The following is a 22,618-nucleotide window of genomic DNA, read 5'->3' on the forward strand; positions in this document are numbered from 1 at the left end:
AGGAGCCCTGGGCAGGATGGTGGGAGGGCTGTGTGTGATCTGGGCTTTGCTTTGTCATCATCCTTTTTCTCCTCCCATTCTTGCAGAATTCCCTTTCCAGCGAGCAGACAAGGCTGCTGTGTACTCTGCCTTGCACAGCCTTTGCTGTATTCCTGTGGTGCTTGGGGAGGGAACTTCTTCAGGAAGGTGCTGCCCAGGGGTAGGACACCCCCCCACTGGCCAGCACCTCAGGTAAGGTCAGGAAGACACAGAGCTTGTGCCTCAAACCTGAAAAGCAGGACCTCACTGTTCTGTGTATGCAAGTGAGGACATTCATCATCATCACCCCAGCTTCACAGTTTCGGTTCTCATTGAGGCAGGTGTCACTGCCACCTCTACCAGGGGCTGAGCGTTCCTGGGGCTGGGCCACTGATCCTGCCAGTTGCAGACTGCAGACTGGATCATGACCTGTTGCTTGATTTAAAAACAGAAGGCTGTTCTCTGTGCCCAAGTGGAAGATTTTGCGGGAAATTTCTTCCCGCGGTAGCCTTTCCAAGTGGTTGCATTAAAAATAAAAGCAAGCAGGCAAGAGAAGAATATTTTTCACAGCTTAAACATCCTGTTATTTTCTGTATCAAACTTCAGCTCTGAATTGCCAAAAAATATTTTGGTTTGGATTTTCAATGAATACTTTGAAGGAGCTTTTAAGCAATAAATAAATAAGAAGTTCACTTGAAATTGTAGTTGATGACACATTATTGTTGGTTGGGTTGGAGCACAGATTGGTTCCTACTGGGAGTGGCTGGGGGTTAGAGAGGTTTGCTTGGACACTGGCTTTGCTGTGCTCAGGCAGGGCCCTTGCCCAGCAGCTGAGATGCTGATCACATACTGAATTACACAGCAATGCTTCCCCAGGGCCCTCTGCACAGAAAACCAAGGCAATGGAATTGCACAACCTCTCCTGTCCCCAGCATCAGACTGCCATAAAGCTGTTTTGTCTCCCTTGGATGGGACTTTTTTGCCTGCTGCTGAGCCTCAAGTTTCACCTCTTCTCTGCCTCTCTCAGAAGGATGTGGTCATCCCAGCCCAGGCTATTTATATCAGACCTTTCTTCAGTAATTTCCAGTAAGCAAAGTCCCAACCAGGAGAAGCACAACAGAGACTTTGATTTTGTCACGAGGTGCGTGAAGGAGGTGATGGTGAACTCAGCTCTCCTCGAGACCTTGAAAACTCTTGGCCTTCTCAATCCACAGCAGGGAGGGAGAAAGGACTGGCCTGTGGGTCCCCCAAAAGCTCCTTTCAGCTGCACTGCAAAATGGTGAAGGAGTGTCTCGTGCACCTGGCAGTCCAATGTTGAAGGAGCCAAAGTTTTCTTCTCTCAGCAGGACCTTATAGATAAGGACAAGAGCATCCAGGGCTCAACCTGTTCCTATGCAATGTCAGCCCCTCACATCCCTCACATCTCCCACCTGGAGTGGAGGCATGGCTTTCTCTGATCTCCAGAAAACCGTCTTGCTGTTGCCACCACCCTGTTGTGGGTTGGCCAAAGCCCAGCCCAGGTTGAAGGAAGAAGGGAGTCCTCCAGCCTTTTCTCTGCTCCTCCATCCCAGTGGATCAGCCTGTGGTACCTTTCCAGCTGTGGCAGAGATCGCACTTCAGAGATCCCTACAGGAATGGAGCTGACGACCAGGAGGGATGAATTGCTCTTCTGGAGCTGGGATGTTTCCATGTGGGATGACAGCAGCTCAGTGCCCCAGGCTGGAACAGAGCCCCAGCTGGGCTTTCTGGCATGTCCTCACCAAACACACGAGTCATTAAGCTCCCAGCCAAGGCAAATGCCAGTGTGTAAGAGGGCTGGCTTGCAGTAACAGCAAAGCTGACCAGCCAAATGGCAGGGGCTGGGAGAAGGGAAGAGCTAGAGATGCTTCATTAAAAGAAAAAAATAGTGGGGAGAAAATAGGCTGGGAACTGGGTGCACAGAAACAGCAGGACAGAGAGCTTCATCATCAGGAGAAACATTCCTGGTCCCAGCAAACTTCTCTGTCTTCATTGCATTGACACAGTGTTAGTGCTGCCACCAACACAGGCCAGTGGCCACCTGTCCCGTGCCACTGACACAGACCAACTGCCACCTGCCTGATCACGCAGGGACAAATTGAAAAACCTCAAGGCCCACAAGAACAGCAAGCAGCAGGTTTCATCTGCAAATGAGCCCATGAACTCTGCTGTCCAGTGCAGATGTTTCCAGCTAATTATTTTCAGCACCAGGTTTCAGGCTTAAGCTAAAAATAAAAAAGACTTCAGTGTGAAGGTAAAGTAAACAGAGAATTTGTCCAGCCCTGCAGGAGCTATCTCAGCTCCTCCTTTGGGAGGACATAGTGGGGAAACAAAAAGCTAATCCATCTTAGTTCTCATTGACATGGAATGGAGAAAAACAATTAAATGGGAGAGCCAGCCTAAAGCTGAGAACAAAGACACTGCACCAATATTTCAGGTCTTTTTCCTCCACTCTGAAGGGGAAAAATTTGCTCCACACTTCATCCCTTGCAGGTTATCTTGGGAGGAACAATGTCTCCATAATTTCTGCTGACAATTAACCTCACCCATGCAGCCATTCTTCCCTGGGTCACCAGAGCAGCTATTTATACCCTTGGGCACAGATGCTGTTGCCACCAAACGACTGCCCTTCCCCTTGGCCATGCCTGCACCAAGGCAGTGAGCCCCAGGGTGTCCCCCCCAAGCACCCTGCCCTGCTCACCAGGACCCGCTTCACTTGGACCCTTAAAATATAGACCCTCCACTGTCCACTTTCTGCTCATGCTTTGCAAACACAATGAAAAACCCCAGACACACGTGTTGCTTAACCACACACTTGTACATGGTAACAGGCATCAGGGCCCACCAGACTGAGAGCACAGGATTGGGATGTCTGAGGTTATGGTCTGCAGGACCTTTGATTAGCTGATCTCCAAAGGGCTTGGGCAGAGAGAGGATCTGCCTCGAGTCATCTCTCTGCAATACGTGGGTAATGCTGATTTCCCCCACTGCAGGCAGAGACACCCATGACTCACCTGAGTACCTGCACAGTACTTTTTCTGAGCAAAACCTGGAGCTTTACCTGTGCAGCCAATGTCAGGAACTGGAGTACAGACCTCAAAACAAAACTCCAGACCTGGGCTGCTGCCAGCTGGAACATTTGCCCACACAGCAGGATTTCAGAAGCCAAGTCAAGCCAGTCCCAGCAGCTGGAGCAGCATCTCCTCCAAAGACACAGAGCATGGGCAGGCCTAATCCCATCAGCTGGAGAAATGCACTGAACCAGGTCTGCCAAACAAGTTGTCTTCACTGAGGGAGCAAGAGCAAAGACCCTTACTTCCATGTGAAACCATCCTGAGGAAAGATTGGCACCCTTGGGTGCCCACTGGTCCCATCAGACGTTGCAAGCAAATACCACAAGCCTTGCCCAGTCCTGCAATGTCTGCACTCCCCAAATCCCCCATCCTGCCACTTCTGCAGGGTCAAGGTGGGCCCAGAGCTGGGCTGAAAAGTCAACCCCTCATCAAAACCAAGGGCAGCAAGAAAGGGAAGAGCCTGGGACAGGCTGGCACATAGCAGGGGTGAGGGTGGAGGAGGCTCCAGCCATCAGGATGCAGGGAGATAAATGGCCAATATCATCAGCGTTATCAGTGGCGCCCAAATTTCGTGCTGAATGGTGAGGAGGAAGAGCTTTGCATGGCCCAGGAAGGGAGGGGAGAGATAGGAAGGGCAGCACTGCTGTCATGGGGAGAGGTGGGAGGACAAGACCTACGGAGTGCCTGCCAGGGTGGAGTAGCAATGCCAGGGGGTTGTTGGCCATCTCCTGGAAGACCCCTTGCCTTGGGAGCTTTACTTCCAATATCTCCATCCCCACTTTGGTGCCCAGCATGGTGCCAAGCAGAGGGCTTGCACCCGAGTTCACGAGTGGAAAGAGGAGGCTTAAGGCAATCCAGGACCTCCTGGAGGGACTCTGAGATCTGTCAGAAGCAGCGTGCTTTAGAACTGATTTATTTCTCACCAGGGTTAAGGGGGTTGGAGCCCATTAGTCAGGAGGGACAGAAGCAGCTTCCTGTCAGCCCGGCCTCTCCCTCTGGCAAACCCAGGAGCATCAGGGCCCAATTAGCCCCTGGCAAACAATCAGGGTGGGTCCCTCAGCAGCATCCCCAGACAGGCCCAGGAGAGCAGCACTTCCTCAGAAATCAGTGCTAATGAGTCACTGAGGCTTAATGAAGCTATTTAAAGCACTAAGCCAGTCCCACAGTTACTGGCCTCACCTGTCCCCAGGGAAACTGGTCAGGAGCCTGAGTGTGGGGGCAGGATCCCACAGCTTTCCAGAGCCTTCTCAGAGGTTTATGAGAACCTTTCCAGAAGATTTCTCTAAGTTGCCTGACCATTCCTTTGATGTTTTCCTAATCTTTCTAGAAGTTTCCTGCTGTATCTCCAGAACATTTCCAGACTTCCCCTACAAGTTTACTGGAACAATCCTGGGGCTCTATGGCCTCTTCACGTTTTTTTTCTTTACGAAGACACAGGTTGGCCATTTCCAAATTTCTCAAGTGACACCCTGGCAATTGAGCAAAGCTCAGCACCTCGTTCAGGTGCCACACAACACCTCAAGTTGCCACAGAGCAGCATCCTCAGCAGCCTGATTAGTAAACTGAAGAACAATGTAGAGATCAGGAAAAAAAAAAAATCACATGTATGAGCTCATTCTACGTGATATGTTGTTTCATAGCACAAGCTTTCAAAAGTGCCCCATAGGAAGATCTCTTGTCCTTGAGCTCTCTGAAGTCTCTTAAGCAGAGTCCCTGAGCAAAACCAGCCTGACAGGTGTCTCACTGAGGCACAGGGCCAGCATCTTCCTTAGCTGTGGTGTGGGTGGAAGAGGTTTATCTTTTATGCACTCGTAGGGAGCATAAGCACACATAGGTGAGGGGCTGCTCACTGTGGGGGAAGCTGGAAAGGACCTGGTGCTCTGCAGTAGAGCAGGCTCTGATTGCAGAGCTTAGCTGGGGAAATGCCCAAAGGGAAACCACATCTACTGATATCAAATGCACAAGCGACCAAGGAGCTGTTCACATGTTCAGCCTTCTCGCCAGAGAGGTGCAAACTGGCCAAAACCCTGGAAGCCACTTACTGTGCAAGAGAGGAGACACTTCTCAGCTATCAGCCCTCTGGCAAAGGGTCAGCTTGCACTTGCTAGAGAACACTCCTCATGGTCCAGAGGGAGCTGTGTCTTTCCTCGTGCACCATCCCACCCAGCTGCCCCTTCCCGCTCCCTTGTCCACAGCAACTCAGATTTGTGGTACGGCCATCACCTCTCCTCCTCCACACTTCTAAAACACTGGATTCCCCCTTTAACCAGCCATCACCTCTGTTGATACTCCTCCAGTACTTCTCCCCCATCCCCTCAACTTCTGTTCAGTACATTCTTCCAAGGAGGAAAACAAAAAGCAGCTGTGGGAAAAAGCCAAAACAGTGGATGCTTTCCTATGAGTGTTCTCAGTCCTAAACCAGACAGTTCCCACATGCCTTTACCCAGCAGAGAAAAAACATGTTGAGTGGCAGAGGTGTGGAACTCAGGACAGACCAATTCCCAGTTCTCTCCTGGAGTCCCCAGCCTGGCACACATGACCTTTTCTTCCACAGTCACCAAAATCTCTAAAAATCTGTCTGTGTTTAACCTCACCACGCAGGCCCAGAGCAGCAGCTCAGCAATCAGTTTGGGGCTATCTGAGGTTTTTACATCTGCTTGTGCCAAGGGAGCTCTAGGGACACATCAGCACCAGGGGCAGGAGGGATTTTACAGGCACAAGAGAATCATTTAGCACAAGAATTAAGAGTCCTCCATGGTGTCCCAGGCAGTACATGGCTCAGTGGGAACTGTTCCGCACTTACAGATTTACAGACACACTGACAATCTGTAGCAAGCACCAGGAATACGTTCATATTATAACAATTTTCATATGAAATTCAATATGAAAAACTCAGGAAGAAGTCCAGTAAAAAGCAGAAGACTGTTCACAGCTTGGCCAAGGCACCAATACAGGACTTTAGGACTTTCTGAGCCAGCTATTCCCAGCATTTCTACTTGAACTCTAAAAACATCCCAGCAATATCCAGCCAACTGGCAGGTTGCTGAATGACCGGAGTTTTTTCTCTTCCCAGTGTCCTCCCCTCTCCACAGTATTTTATGACACAAGGTATTACTAACAAGTTACCTGAAAAGCACCATACTGGTGGGCATCAGCAGAACATGTTGGAGCAAGGGATGCAGATGTCCATACAAAGGGAAGGGATTACAGCGCTAGAGGAGCTGGACAATGTTCATTTGTCCAGCTTCTGTTTCTTGCACCACAGCAGCAGGTCTTGCTTTGAATGACCGTGGAATTGGAGCAGCAATTCCCTCTTTGTTTCCAGTTTTACTGACAGTAACGTTGTCTGTAGCCATTTCATGTTCATTCCTGGCTCTGCTCCATGGGAGAACACGGGATCACTCTGAGAGCTACAAGCTATGACCAGCCCCCTCTCAGAGACATTTCAATTAGAGGGACCTCTGGCTGCAGCCTAGGACTCAAAATTGGCTTTCAGTCCCACACTTCTGCTCTATTCCTTAGGTTTTCAGAGAACCAAGGCAGATTATCCTATTGCTATAGTAACATTCACCAAAATAAACCATCTGCTGGAAAAGCTCCCAGGTCCTACATGCAAGATTTGTCTTCCATTATTATCAATGCACATGAAATTGTGGTATATTCACATGGAGCAAAATACTCCCCACACACCTACAATAAAAACCTCATTCCAGGAGGAATGGGGAGCGGGGAGGAGACCGATGGAGCTTTGTCCAGTGTGTGGCTGAGAGCAGACCGGGGCTGCAATCTCTGATGTAGTGTTCTCACACCCTTTGAAGTGTTACAGCCCAACAGGTGAAGGGCCGGTTGGACAGTGAACAGTGGAGCACCATTCCTTCCTTCTGACTGCTCCTTGTTCCATATCCCTGACTAAAATTCCCCTTGGCTAATGATGCACATCAGTGTGACAACTCCTGGCTGGCTTCACCCCACCTAGGCCTGCAATGCAACCAGCTGTTTGCTCATACCAGCTATTACACCCATATTTGGTGAAAGCAGGAAAAGCACACACACACAAAAAGGGAATTCTGAGAAACAAGGAGAAACATGCCCCAATTTCCCCATCATGAACTCCCAGAGCCTTCTGTAAGCCCTACACCGTCACATGAATACCAAGGATGAGCAAGGGGGAAGACCAGTACCATGGAGGTAATTTGGAAACAGACCTTCTCTGTGCAGCTGCTGGCAAGTGGAGACCTGACCTCTCTGTAGCACCTGGCTGGGCCAGGCAGGTCTTGTACCCTTGCTCAGCCTAAGCAAGTGCTACAGAAAGCAGGCTGTGCACAGATCCTGACGACTCTACAGCAGAGCAGTCAGTCAAGCTTTGACAGAGCAAGATGCACAACTTGAGTCTAGTTTTTAACATTTGGAGTGAGCAGAAAAAGGGTTGTTAGGCTTCCTTTTTTCTTTTTCTTTTTTTTAAGTAGCAAGTTTTCTTTCAAGAGTTTTTAATATATTTATTTGAAAACAAGGTTTTGTGAAAGAGTACACTAAATAGCATATATCTGTTCTTCAGCCATAAAACACGGACTATCAGCTTTAGCTCAGCACAGATTGGGGCTGCATGCACTGAACAGCAGATCTCGATAGGAAGGTCTTCATGTCTGTCTTTCTGATATCAAGCATAGTGTCTTCTTTAGAGGACATGACCCTGGAGGAGGGAAAGAGAGACACCAGAAAATGAAATGTATTTAACTAAGGCTTCTTGTGGTCGGCTCCACACACTCACCCGAGCCTGTCACTGACGCAACATTTATAGTTTTTAGCAAGGAGTTTGTTTTCCTGCCCTTCCACCAATTCAAGTGGATAATCTTTGCTCATGAGAACCCTGGGACATGCCAGCCCATATTTGGAAATGAAGCCTCTCAGTGAGAAACTTGTACATCAGTTCAGGCACTTTAACCAAGGAACCTGAGAACTCATTGCCTGGAACGGATCTACCAGTACCATTATGTTGGGCTCACAGAGCACCACAGAACCCACAACTGGAATGTCTTCAAATTCTGCTAAGAACTGCTGGGAAGACAAGACAACCCCAGAAAGCAGAGCACTGATTCTCTTTTGACCAATCTTGAGGTCAAGTAGATGACAGCTTTGTTATATAAACTACTTTCTTCTCTAGGACCATCTTTCAGGAGCTGACTATTCTCAGCTCAGCTGTTGCCTGGGACCCCATGAGCTGCTCTAATTCTGCCCAGCCACATTCCACTCAAGAGTAGCCAAGCCTGCCAGATTAGAGACCAGATCCATTACAACTGGGTCAGGCCTGACCTAGAAGAGTGGACTTGTGGACTTCTCTTTAATTGCTGCCAACTCTTGGAATTGGGACAAAGAGTGTTTCTGAATCTAACACAGAAGCCGTCAAAGAGCTTAAAACAAGAGTGCTGGGAGCTGATAACTGCTTCAGTTGATCCAAACATGCTTTTCCTTCCTTGGGATTAATAAAGGTGACTCTGCACACTACACTGTACCTCGTGTCTTAATCATCAATGTACTCAAAGGGCTCTGGTGGTTCAGGTTCCTGCTCCTCTTCCTCGATCTTCGGACCATGAGCTGCCACAGGTTCAACCAGCTCCTCCATATCCTCACTGGTGTCCTTCAGAATGATGATACCTCCAATGGAAAGCTGCAAGACAAGTGCAATGAGCATTTAGAGCTGATTGCCTCTGCCTCATGGTGGAGTGTTTGTGGCCACAGAGTCTATCCTAGGCCATATGAGATGCCTCAGCGGGAACGAATTTCAGAGAGCAAAGCATCTGACACTCACCTGGATCTCTGCCTGATAAGGAGATGGAACAGAGAGAGTCTATCCAGACTACCTTCCACTATCTAGGTCTCATTTTGATAGAAAGTGGCACCTGGATTCACAGCTTTACCCCAGTTCCAGTCTGGGGCTTTCCACATGAAAACTAATTGAACTGTAATTGCTTTAAAAGGCTCCTCTTTGCAGGTTAACAAAGCTTAGTGAAGCGTCTCTGTGTGGCTGCCTCCCAGGAGGTTCTGTGAAACAGAGACTAATCTGATCACCAGCTTCCACCAAACGAGGAATCCTATTAGCAGAAGCTCGCAAAACCAAAGGGGAATTAATTACAAAGATCACAACCAAACATCTTGGCAGGCTGAAGCAAATCCGTGTGCCTTCCAGGACTGGAACACAAGGTGCGAAAAGGCAGTGCTGTGTCACGCCTGGCTGGGATCAGGGCTTTGGCCACAGCAGGACTCCAGGCCATAAAGAGCATTTCTAAGAGGCCTTTTACTCTGGCATTCCCCAAAGCAGAGCAAACCATTCCAAGAGCCTCCTTGGTTACACACCCTAATCCCAGCAAAAACTGCACTGTTCTGTTCTCTTCAAAACCTGTTTATGGGACTTTGAGGCAGGAAACTGCACTCCCCCACCGAGGGCTCTGCTTCTTTTGAAACTGAAGCAAACAACTGTATGTCCACACTTCAGTGAGTGGACACTTACTGGAACACACAGCAGATCCTTCCAATCCAAACAGCAAAATCCACATTTTAAAGGGTAGAGACTAAAAAACCCCTCCACAGCTTTCCTAAAGGAGACATTTCGGAAGGGGATGGTGCACAGAGAATTCCAATGTGCTGATGAAATTCCAGGAAATCCATTTATTAAAAATATCACTATCTTCCTGGGAAAAAAAGATTACTTCTTCTGAACACCATTTCCCCATGCATAATCCTGCAAAAGGGGTAAGTCAAGGGTGGGTGTTATTTCTTGCACAAAAATAAAGGGCAGAAGAATTTAACTGAGGAGATTTAGAATTCATGAGTGAGCTTATCAGCTTTGCAGTGTATCTGAGCATCTCACAGAACAGTTAGTTACCCCTTGGGCTTAGTGCTAAAAGACCTTTTTCATTCTCCATCTGACAATCACATGCTCTCTGTTCTCTATGTTAACATGAGCTGAAGGCACTTCTCTAAGGCCAGATGTAACTGAATAGGAAACCTGTTCAATGAAAACAACCCTCCATTTAGGTATAAATCATATTGCAGGATAATAAAGCTCCAGCACGAGTCCTAATGACAATGAACCTGTACAACTTCTCAATCTATTGTAAAGATCACGCCTCAGTCTTTATGTTCTCAGCAATGTCATTAATACACAGGGTACGTCTGATTGGTTTCCACGTTGCAGCATTTGACAAGAAAGAAAAAATAAAGCAGCACTAGCATGGTGGAAAGGTTTGCAGCAGCTCTGACTTTCCCCCAACTGGAACTCCATGTGATCATTTGGAGAGAGGGACATTAAAAAGCAAATGACAACAGCAAAGCTGCAAATCTCTGCAACACATTCCAGTGCTGACCAGCTGTGAGTGGCATTCTCCTGGACACACAGAACCTCGGGGTCCTTATGCACAAGCCCAGCACTGGGAATGCTCTGCCAAGCACGTGGACTGGGAAGGTGACACTTACTGGCTTGAAAGGCTGATACCGGCAGCTCTCTGTCATAGTGAGAACTTTGAGCTGAGCAGGCATGACTCTGGCTGGGTTGTCCAAAAGCTGGAAGTTGGGTTCAGGCTCTTTTTTCTTTTCTTTTTCATCCTTCTTTTCAGTCTCATCCTGTGGAAGGGGAGGAGAACATCAGCATGATTTTGGCAGTAACCTCTAACCCTTTCACAGTTCAGGAGCGTAAGGAACAACCAGGCAGCTATTCCAGAGCATGGTGAGAAACCATTCTTCTGCTGAGGAACATACAAACACTTATAGGCTGGCACAGGCAACATCACAGTGGGTCTAAGTGCTCTCGACAAGGCAAGGCTTCACTCCCAGCTGCAGACAAAAGCACGTTCAGCGAGAGGTTGGCAGAGGAACTGTTTACCCCTGCCTTCCCTTTCTAAGACTTTTTCTGTAAACTCACTCACCACTCTCTGTCACAACTGAAGACTCCTTGATATCATTACTGAGCACATAAAAATTGCCAAAGCTGCCCTTGTGTTTTCCCAGCTATAAAACTGTCACTCACATTTCACAGCAGCTCACCCAAAACGACCTCAGTGACTCCCTAGGGAACTGCAGTGCAGCCCTCCTTTACCAATGACTCAGCAGCTAGAGGCAAAAGCTCAGAAGGAAAAAAACCAGCATCCTTTACATACTTAAGAACATGGGTCATGTTTTCGCTCTTGCTCAGGAACATCTGAGTTGCAAACAAAAAAGACCACAGAAAAGACAGGAAAAAACCAATAGGGAGTGATCAGGAACACCACTGAGTTCACAGCACGTCCTGTAACAGCAGACAGGACTTTCTCAGGCACAGTGGCTGCTTGTTGCTGTGCAGATCTCCTGGAAGCCATGGATTACTAGTCATATAACAGGCATAAGAGAAACACAGGAAAGCAATGATACCTCTAAAACATTGGGACAATGGCAAAACACTCAACTCAAACACAGCAGGTGGCAGCAAGCTCCCTTTTTACTATCCTTGCTTTTCCATTTGATTCAGCCAGGAAAACTGTACAGATATCTGGACACACACACAGACACAACATGTGAATCCCTTCTAGTATGTTACTTCCTCTCAACACCTGCACTTAACTGTAAGTTGTAGAAATTTTAGAAGAAACATACATTTGTTCAGCACACTTGACTTAGTACCTAGAATTCTAAGAATAATTCAAAGAAAAGAATGTTTGGTGACAAGCAAACTTGATAAAGGAGCAAAAAACCCAGAGATTCTACCTCGCACGCATGAGATGATTAATTTTTTGGGCCAACCGGATAGGGTTAGGTGCCTACAACATGGCCACATCTATGTAGGCCTAGGAAGGTTATTTTACACATACACCTTTGTTCTTATGCCACATGAGTGGGTTTTTTTAATCTAAAGAGGTCAAAAATTCCATGACCATGCTTCTTTTCTCACGCAAATGTTAAAGGGGAATCAGAAAGATTTGTACTGAGCTTGGCAGCTTTAGTAAAGGTTTTGACACCACTTCCCACAGCATTTTCCAGGAAAAACTGGCTGCTCGTGGCTTGGCCAGGGGCACTGTTCACTGGGTAGAAAACTGGATACATTCCCCAGAGAGTGCTGTCAGCTGGTCACAGTGGTGTTCCCCAGGGCTCAGTACTGGGGCCAGTCCTGTTTAATATCTTCATCAATTATCTGGATGAGGGGATCAAGCAAATCCCCAACAAGTTTGCAGGTGACACCAAGTTAGGTGGGTGTGTTCATGAGCTGGAGGGTGGGAAGGCTCTGCAGAAGGATCTGACAGGACAAGAGGAAATGGCCTCAAGTTGTGCCAGGGAGGGTTGGATTGGATATTAGAAAAAACATCTTCACCAAAAAGGTCAAGCACTCAAACAGGCTGCCTGGTGGAGTGGTGGAGTCACCGTCCCTGGAGGTATTTAAAAGATGTAGATGTGGCACCCAGGGACATGGTTTGGTGGTGGGCTTGCCATTGCTGGGGTAACAGTTGAACTTGATGATCTTAGAGATCTTTCCAACCTAAACAATTCTATGAGTGTATAATGTTTTTTCAGCTTACAGTTGTTCTTGGAATATTTGCATCTGTTACCAGAACACAAAAGAAAGGGTCTTTTGTCAGTACAGCAAGAATTTTAGCTGCCATATGTTTTCCAAACTACAGCAACCACCAAGAATTCATTTGTACATTACTCAGCTTGCTCCAGGATGACACATTACTCACAGATGAGAATGACAAGTTCCAGTGTCAGGTCTATGAGCTGAAAGAAATCATCAGAGGACTAAAGGAATCATCATAACTACTGAGCAACATATGGATCCTGTACTCAAACCTCAGCTGATTCTAAGCTGTGTGTGGATAAATGTTGGCATTTTGATAGATGGGCCAAGCATGTAAGAGACTGCTGCCAAAAAGATCAACATTTCAGAATAAGAGGTTAAGCACGTAGAAACCCAGAAAGCTTAAACTCTTCAGTGTTCTCAACTGAATTAGACACCACCAAGCAACTGTTGCAACACTGATGTCGTTTTAAAAGGTCAGAGGTACCAAGGGCATGAAATTACTAAGACTTTTCAACATTATAAGAAAAGTACATGGATAAGAGACAAAATTCCCCTGGGTCTAGAAAGAGTAAGCAATGAAATAATACTCATAAGGTTCATGCCATTAAAGGCACATAAATTTGTCAAGACAAGCTTCTGCCTTTAAGGGAGTCAGTAACTTAATACTGAGGAAGATTTATTTCTCAGAAATAATGGATTCACAAACAATAGCACCTCTTGCTTTTAACAGTGCACACACACACATTCACAGGTTAAAGGTGCTGACCAGTGTGTGCAGAACACTGTAATGTGTGTCAGTGCTTTGCTCAGAACTAGCACGGGTGATGAGGTGACAGCGATGAGGGTGACAGCTTTCACGACACACCTTTCACACTTATGGGGCAGGGGGAAGAAGACATTTAAGTTTCAATGTTTCCACCTACCACTTCCATCTTTTCCTCTTCCTTCTTCTCTTTCTCCTTTTCCTTTTCCTTCTTCTTGGCTTTTGCAGTGATGGACAGCACAGCAGTGGAAACCTGGATATGGCAACAGAGAAGACATTCAGTGTGACCACAACACTGTACACTGAGCTTCAGCTCCCCAGGCCGGGGAACAAATTGCAGTAACTTTCTGAGAGGGACAAGGAGCAACAGTGTTTGTCAGTGTTGCTGCTGAGGCTAAATGTGGGCTTCTTGGCACGTTACCTTTTGGCCAGGGAAGTTTAAAAGAGAAAGGCAAGAAAGGAGCTGTAAGCAGTGAGCTTTGCCTTTCAACAGAGTTAATTTCTGGATTCTTTGGTGGCTTGGAAATCTGTTCTGCCCAGCATTCAATTCTGTTAAAACGTTTTACAGTTTTCATTTCATTTTACACCATGTCATTCATCAGATGATGTGCCTGAGGTCTCCACTGCTGCCACTGCTCCCTAAGGGCTGCTCTGCCTGCTGCTGTGGTTTGTTTGACAGCTTTTACCATCCTGTGCCAGGAGACAAACTGCTTCCACTAGTGTCCCAGTTGTCATCCCACAAGTCTCATCTCTTCCTAGATATTCTCAGTTCCACACTCACCTTTTTGCAATCCATGGAGCTGGCAGCTATTATTCTTGCACATGGGCCCACTGCCCCTTTCAGAGGGGACTCTTTGAGAAGTGTCCCACCCAGTACTCTCAAGAGCTGTACTGCAGCAGCACTTTGGAGCCCAAGGCACAGGCAAGGGCCCTGCTGTGCCAGATGCTGCACAACACTGACACACACATACAAGTCAGTAGGGCATGGAAAGCAGTTTTTTAAATCAATGCTTCTGGCTTGACCACTTCAGAAAAAGGGAGGTTCCAGCAATTCAGTAGCACAGAGCTTGTATGCCACAGTCCCAGGCACAGCAGGAAAAATTGCCTAGAATTCTCTTTCAGAGACTACAGCCCCTGCCAATTTTTCCTTCACTCTTTAGATTCCCTGTTAGTACCACCAAAGTCAATGTTTATACTAGGAGGGAGAAGGGGTTAGTCTTTGCAACACAGAAAGCCAGCCCAAATACCTTTTCTTTCTCCTTTTCCTTTGGTACCTCAAGAGGTGGGGGATAGGCAAATGTGGACGGCTTACAGTTGGACTTGTACTGGACTTTTGGCATCTAAAACAAAGAGTTTAAAAACATATTAGAACCGAGGAAGACAGGGAAAAAAAATCCACAGCAGAATAATTACTTTAGCTTCATTTTCCTTCCAGCAGAGACAAACACAGATTCTCCAAAGAATACAAGCTTCTCCTTTTCCCCCTCCGGAAGCTGAGAAACTGTTATCAGTGGCAACAGTTCAACTAGAACAATGTTATTTAATTATTCTATAATTCGACTCTGGCAAGCTCTCCTAGCCCTCTCCATACCCTCTATGCTATTCACACCATGCTTTGTTTTCATTGTTTCAAAGGTTTTGTGGTTTTGATGTTGTTGCTGGGTCTGTGTGTATTAACAGAAAATTGGTTTAAGATTTAAGTGAAGATCTGCTCTGCCAATGCACACAAGGGCAAACCAAGCACTGCCTGACATTCCCCTCCTGCCAAAGCACTGTACATTTAGGGGTGGGCTACCAGTGTCACATATTCTCTTACTCTTGTCTACTTAAGCAAGGGCAGAGAGTATCTTTTGACAGCAAATCCAAATTCTTAAACTGATTTAATTTTTGCAGTATCTCAACTCTCGTCTCTCATGACGTATCATGGAGCAACAACAGAACCAGGACTGCTCTGAGGAAGCAAGGTGGGTGTGGTGCAGCCCACAACATACAGCCAGCTTTGGCATGCCAGCCAAATTACACAGCACAACCTGACCCACAGCCTGGAAACTAAGGGATGAGGACAGGGAGTCAAAATGGCAGTACAGCCAAGCAGGCAAAAAGGTGCTGAGCCAATCACCACTGGGAAGGCACAGGGACAAGCAGCAATGCAACCCCTGTAAAGTTTTCAGGGGAGAGGGAAGAAAAATTTACGTAAACTTCTCTCTTCAAACAGAGTGAGAATTTTGCGCTGTGTGTACATGGACTTGAAGCTCAGTCCGAGACAGGTGAAGAAAAGCAACTTAGAGCCCTAAGGCTTCGGTCCAGGGGCTGCAATCCAGCCAGCTGGCTCGGGCCAGGAGGGACTCTGGGACCAGCCAGCCCTATGCATGCTCTGTGCATCCCAGAATAAGGCTGCAGCAATGATGGGAGGGGGCAGCACATCCCTGCAGTGCCACATCCAGAAGCTTTTTGTGGAAGTTATGACCTCAGTTCTCCAGCACAGGAGACCCAGCACGGTACCCAGCTTACAGGGGCCGTACCACAGCTGATCAGCTGGAAGAACAGATGCATAAGTAAAGTACTGTACTGACTGCTCAGTTTAATGTTTACTCCCCAAGGAATTCAAACAAATCCTCTTTTCCCACTGCTAGCTTTCCTAGGGGAGAATATCACATCATTTATTTGGGAGGCCAGGGGGGCAACACACTTTTTTTTTTAAATAACCCTGACCTTCAGGAGTGATAACGGGGCAGTCTCTCCCAACATGTACCCAATAGAGTTCCTTTCTTTTTAAGCTGCTTTGAAATAAAGTGTTCCAAGTCTGCTTTCTACATTTTTCTTGTCCCTATTCCCACCAACAGATCCCACAATTTAAACCTGCTTTTCAGATTTCTTCCAGTTAGAACCTTTTCTGGCACAAACAAGCTGGAAACATGCAAAGAACACCAATAAATCCCCTTGCAGGACACTCAAGCCTTCCAAGCAGCTGTCAGTGCTCATTACGTACCTTAAGATCCTTGTTAAGGCCAATGACACAGGTTGGGGTGAAAGCCAGCGACAAGAAGTGCGACAGGGGGAACCAGAACCAAAACTGGGTGAAGACCAGAACCCCCACCACAGAAGGCATGTGAGTGTGTCCTGTCCTCGACTGCAGTGAAATAGTTACGTTATGGCCCCCTGTAAGGAATCATAAATGCAGGAAGTTAATGAATTAATGCATTCCTGGGTACTCCACAGAGACACCTGAGCAATGCACCTCAAAGAGCTCCTGTGAAGGGGCTGCACAGCACAATCCAGGCCACAACATTGCCAGTTTTCTGCTCTGCAACACACCTCCCTCCCTTACTGTGACCTCAGTTTACTCAGTTTACTCAGTGAAACAGATGTACAGTGTAAGGACCAAACTGCTCTACAGTACCCAACCACCATCAGTGAATACAGCCCTTCCACACTCATTTTCCCAGGGTAAGGGTAAAACAGAAGCACAGCACAGAAGGGAAAAAGAGGGGGAGAAAAAGGCAAACCTTTGCCATAAGCAGCTTCAAAACACAGCATGTAGATGGATCCTCAAGGCGATTCTCACAAGGAGGAGACTGCATATAAAGCAGTGCACACAGAAACTTTTCTTTCTGTGGCTGACTTCTTTGAACTATCAGTTATTCAGAAGAAATATGCCTAGGTTTTTATCCTACACCATTTCAGTAGAAAAAACGTAAACAGCGGCAACTTCAGAAGTTGCTTCTAGAGGTTATCAATCTAAGCTGCACAGAGACAAGCTCCTGCAGTCTTTGCAGCAAAATTACATCTCTGCCAGACAACCAAGTCTTAGATTTGTACTTGCAAAGCAGAGACCAAAACAACTCCATATGTTGATGTAGTGCAGAAACATCCAGCTAGAAACCAAATTGAAAGATTGGGCTTGCAGACAGAGTGAGAAAGTGTTAATCTGATCTTCTGTCTTCTGATGAACACAATGAATTGAGTTGAAGAGGGCACCAGGCAAGTCCATTACCGCTGACAAGACCAGGTGCAGGGAGGTTAACTTTGTTAAAATACAAACACCCACTTGCTGCAAACTCAGGGCACTTTGTAGCTGAAAATCCCAAACTGGAGTAGTATTCTCCTGTCTTGCACGAACAGCCACCTCAGTAGGATCAGCCAGCAATGGAAATGTCTGAGTTTTACAGACAAACAAAACTATTTTTTTGCTGCCCAAACTAATGAAAGCCCTGACTGAAGCAGTAATCTCATCTTGGGTATCTGTCAGTGTTAGTCCCAGGAGAAGCAGTGGAAGATGGAGGGCTTTGATGCCCTACTGTAAGATGCTCTGCATACATCCTATCTCCTTGTTTTTCCTTTCAGGATAGCAACAGATCTCCTGTTTGACACAAGAACTTCCCGCTGCCTTTTTGGAGAAAGACAATTACATGGTCTTTTACTACTGCTAGGTCTGCTCTGCTTATTATTTTCTCTGACACCAATCTCTTGCCCTTTCACCTGAATTTGCCACAGCACCATGGAAGGACTGCCTGAGGTCTTGTGCTACCCTTAAACATGTCAAGCGCTGTGCACTCAAATTTCTGGTCTTCTCCCCCATCTTCACATTGAACTTTTCTTTACTGCATCACTGTATAAGGGCCAGGCCCTGAATATCTGCAGATATTCTGGATCAAGCAGCCCAGTGAATGTCGCACAAGGAGCTTAACTGGACTTTATCAAACTTCTGCACTTTCATCTTCAGAATTCTAACCTTTATAATTATCCAATCTCTGGAATTTCCTGAATGAGTAACAGATTTCATATTCAAAACATGCTGTCATGCTACTTCTTTCTGCTGTCTTACACCCACAAACAGCCCACCCTCACTCCCAGGGTTTTGCAGGGAGCAGGAAAGGTGGGGAGACATAATACTGCACAATTGTGATTTATCTTCATGACTAAACAGCAGCCCTGACAGCCTGGAAGGGAACACATTCCAGACATTCAGCTGAACGAAAGCTGTGACATGATGTCTGGAAAAAAATTTTCAAAAACACAAAAGAAAAAAATTCAGGGATCCCAGGGTAGTACGGTGAGGTCCATCTCCCAGAATTGACACTGCCACTGTGGGCAAGGTTTGCTGGAATTCAAGTGGCTGTTCTAAAGGCTGTGAGGGTTTGCTGGCCCAAGCTGAGTGTCAGTTAACAAGAGGGGGAGTGCAGCAAGCACACACTGATGATTTATATACTTTGGTGAACTCACTCTTTATATAGTCCTGGTGGCACTTGCTAATACTAAGGCAGTGTAGCCCAGGACAAGACACTGAAGTAACACTCATTAAAAAAAGATGCCTTGTAGACTTTGGAAATTAGTTTCCAACCCTGGCCTAAGCAGTATCCCATTTTCAGACAGTATCATACTGTTTCTTTCTCTATTAGCAAAGCCTTACAATCCACTTCATCTATGTAATGAGTGAAGACAACCTGGACTGGGAACAGCAGCACTGGAATGTCAAAATCTCACAGGACAAACCATCAAAACCCCAGCAGAGTGGATTTCAGCATGTGCCAGTGACCTGATTCACATGGGCAGTGAAACACAAAGTACCTCTAATATAATGGACAAAAACATGAGCACAGGATAATGTCTTTTTTCCTGACTACCACAGAGTTAGTCCCAACTTTACATGCAGAGTTCAGGGACAGGCAGGAGAAAGGCGGGAAACAGTAGCACCGAATTCAAGACGTGGGAGAGCAGACTGCATGTCTATTTTTTGTACTAAAGTATTTAACATCCAAAATAGAAAACATCATGTGAGATGCTTCTTTGGAGAGATGGCAATGAAGAGATAAGCAACTCTTTCCTCTGTAATTTGAATGATACTTTCTTTTTCATCAGTAATTAAAAATATCTCCAAACTGTGGGGAATCCAGTACATTCACCATCAGGCTGTCAACAGCTTTTTGTCTTCGGTGTGTACTGCCCAGTACTGCTTTCTGTCTCCAAACTGTTGTACTGACCACTCAAAACCTTCCCTAAATATCAAGAAAAGGATTTTTCTGATAGGATAGGACTGCTTTTTTCCACACAGGACTGCTGCTCCTTGATTCAGAAATGTGGCATTAAGAACCAAAAATGCCAAGAGTCCAGAGGGCAAAATAGTTTTCAAGCAAGTAAGATGCTGACATCTGATTAGATCAGTACATCCCCTTTATAGCTCACACTCCAGAAAATAAAGCATAATGATTGTGAAAAGAACAGAAAGCCTGGAACAAGAGAACATGTTTGTACCATGAAGGGGAGCATTATAAAAGTTCAGAGGGTTTTTGGGGAAAAAAACCCCAAATCCTAAGTTAAAGTGTCTATTTTTAATTATGCTGTTAAAGAAAAAATGCAGCTGCTGTGGCCTATCAATTAGACAATTAACAAATTCTTCATTTCCACTTCAGTGTTTCCAAGGTACCCTGCTCATTCCCACTAAACCACCAGTCTAATGGCTGCCTCATTGTCAGAGCAAAAATCCCACCTCCAGTGCATCGTTTCCCACTTGTGCACTGGAAATCTTGTCCTTCTAATCAAACCCCTTTGTTGGAAGAGAATTACACTTCTCCTACCCTCACAAAAAAATACCCAACAAAACCCCTAAACTCAATTGCCACAACTATGGCAGATAACACAAAGAACCTTTTCTTCCTGGTAGTGATAATTAAATTCTATAACTCATTGTTCCAGATAAGCACTTGCAGTTCTATAGGAAAGATAAAAAGAATTTGTTCTTTCAGGAGGCTCTAATGAAAGTGGCAATAGGTTAAGAAAGGGAGTTCGCAGCCTTCCCCCAGCCACTCAGCAAGAAATAAAGAGGGTAAAAGTCGGCATAAATTCACATGCAGTTTATTAGGATTGGATGTTTCTGGTTTCCAAGTCATTATACAATACATGAGTGACACAGAAAGCAAAATGAGGTTTTAGTTGCATTTTTATGAATTTATGAATTCTTACAGGTCAGAATTCAAAGCACGTCTGTGCTGCTGAGAAAAATCTCAGAGCCAGCTGGGCTCTGGTTCCCAGCAACAGAGTATGAGTATGGGAATGACCAAAATTATTTTAAGAGTCTTGTGCCAAGAACATTGCTCAGTCTGAGCTCCAGGAGGGGTACCCAGAAGGCAAGAAAGATCAGGAAGGTGGTTCCTATTACTTTCCTCTCTGAGCAGCCCTAGTCACCTGTCAGGAGTAGGCCTGACTGCCACATGCCCACCAGGAACACTTCTTAACCGATTCCATGCAGAGAGCTGCAGGCAGCCCCAAGTCCTTCTCTCCCCACCACCCAGCCTGGAGATGCAGCAATTTCACACACACCCCACAGGGTGCTGTGCCCAAGCCACATCAGAGACAAATTCTAAGACTTCGGTTATGTGACTTCAGGACTAACCCTGATCTCAGAGTAAAGGAAAAAACAGCTTGTTTCTGCCTATCACAGGGGATAAGGAGGCAAGAGAAGGCCACAGCACAAGGAACCAGGTGGGAGAAACTGCATTTGGAAACTTGGAAAAGGGGTGCCATTGACAGACACAGCACTGTGCAAGTCTTAGCTCCATCAGAAGGAAAAATTCAAAACATTGTCTGTCCTTGTTTCTTACTGAAACCTTCCTTAATTGGCCCTGCAGCTCGGCTCTTGTGAAATGCTGATGCCTTTAAAGAGAATCCTATCCCTGACTCATCATTTAGTCATTAACATGATGTTTCCTTCGCGAGAAAATGATGTTTCCTTCACTAGAAAATTATGTTTCCTTCGCTAGAGAAAGGTAGTGGGAGGCTGTGAAACTAACTGGGTGTTCTGACGTAACACTGACGCAGCTAACTCTGCTTCCTTTGTACAGCACCTCTTCAGCATTCGTGAAAGTAGCAGAACTTAATTATTAAAAACATATACCTAAAAAACTTTTATATGTATTTTAAACTGGTTATGTAAAATTTAACAGAAAAAGAAAAAGATGGGGGCTGGATACCACGTGACTTCCACATTTCTGGAGTAGGTGCTTAATTAGAAAAATAAAGAAGCAATCTATCATGCTGTAATAAATTAACATACAGGGTTACAAAACAGACAAAAAAGACTGTATTTTTCCAGACTTCCGGACATGAATTCTGCCCCAATGACTGGGCTGAGTCTCTCCTGACAGAAACTACAAAACGGAGTTAATAACTTGAAATTTGAGATTCCTTGCTACTATTACATGACAGGCATAAACCCAACACTCCATCTCCCAAATGAAATTTGCTATTACAGCAAATGCAGCTTAACAACTTTAAGAATTGTTGACAACTTTAAATGTTTGGGAAATTACCTGCATCCAAAATGCCTTGTGCCAGGATTGCTCCAAACTTTGCCATAACATCATCATGCTTATCATTGATCACTTTGGAGTAGAGCTGCCTGAACTGGCTGACCTGGATAAAGATGAGAAAAAGGAAAAAAACCGAGAGATTATAAAACTGACTGCACAAGTCAAATATTCTATCTGTAATGGAAACATCCTGGATTTCTGCATCTTATGGTGACATTTATGTTTTCAACAGCTTTAGTCACTGGTATTACAAGTCATCCCACTAATAATTAATGACAGAGATTTTCTCTACTTGAAGATACCCTTATAGTGATTTTAAAATAGTCAGAATGGACACTCATTTCCAAACCACATTCTGCAGGCCTTACTGGAACACCCTGAGGATCCCTGAAGTGACACTGGAATAAAAGACCAACTGATGAGTTTGTAGCAGGAACTAATGTATGTTCTTAGGTGAGTGACACTGCACTTTAATAAATGTCCTCTAATTCCTGTTGCTGAAAACCTCAGACTTATTCAATTTTTCCTGTACCATATTTCTGCTGTATCGATAATGCCCCTATGATGCATCATCAGCAAATTGCTGCTGCACTCCTACCTTTCAAGTGAAAATCATTAATGAAAATATATAATAAAGTAACAGTTTATGCCATGGTATGTTCACCACAGTATCTGAAGTGCACATTAGTAAGAGAAACTGCTAAGCCTTCATTTATATTATTGTCATTGCCTTGAACAGCTTCATCTTCCACTGGTTCACTAAGGGTTGAAGAGACACAACAGTATCACATTCAGCAATGTCTAAAGCTTTGCTGTAAATTAATAACTTGTCCTTTAATATACGCAGTGGAGCAAAACTATAGCTCAAGTATAATTTATATAGCTGAAAAAGCAGACC

At 45.6% G+C, this 22,618-nt stretch overlaps 1 protein-coding gene across 1 annotated transcript in view; it reads right to left on the reverse strand.

Annotated features, from left to right (window-relative positions):
• Window positions 1-7,580: 7,580 nt before the first annotated feature.
• The window catches only part of PSMD1 (proteasome 26S subunit, non-ATPase 1), a 73,608-nt gene continuing 58,570 nt past the window's right edge, over window positions 7,581-22,618 (reverse strand). The window contains exons 19-25 of the mRNA XM_027884092.1: window positions 21,721-21,823; window positions 16,404-16,573; window positions 14,662-14,754; window positions 13,575-13,667; window positions 10,581-10,727; window positions 8,621-8,775; window positions 7,581-7,800 (exon numbers count right to left, since the gene is read on the reverse strand). Of these exons, the coding sequence (XP_027739893.1) occupies window positions 8,629-8,775; window positions 10,581-10,727; window positions 13,575-13,667; window positions 14,662-14,754; window positions 16,404-16,573; window positions 21,721-21,823 (753 nt within the window). The 3' untranslated portion in view covers window positions 7,581-7,800; window positions 8,621-8,628. The remainder of the gene's footprint in view (window positions 7,801-8,620; window positions 8,776-10,580; window positions 10,728-13,574; window positions 13,668-14,661; window positions 14,755-16,403; window positions 16,574-21,720; window positions 21,824-22,618) is intronic.

This window comes from Empidonax traillii, unplaced genomic scaffold, assembly GCF_003031625.1.
Source record: "Empidonax traillii isolate 1590-97213 ecotype Southwest subspecies unplaced genomic scaffold, ASM303162v1 scaffold138:size3245559, whole genome shotgun sequence".
Classification (NCBI taxonomy): domain Eukaryota; kingdom Metazoa; phylum Chordata; class Aves; order Passeriformes; family Tyrannidae; genus Empidonax; species Empidonax traillii.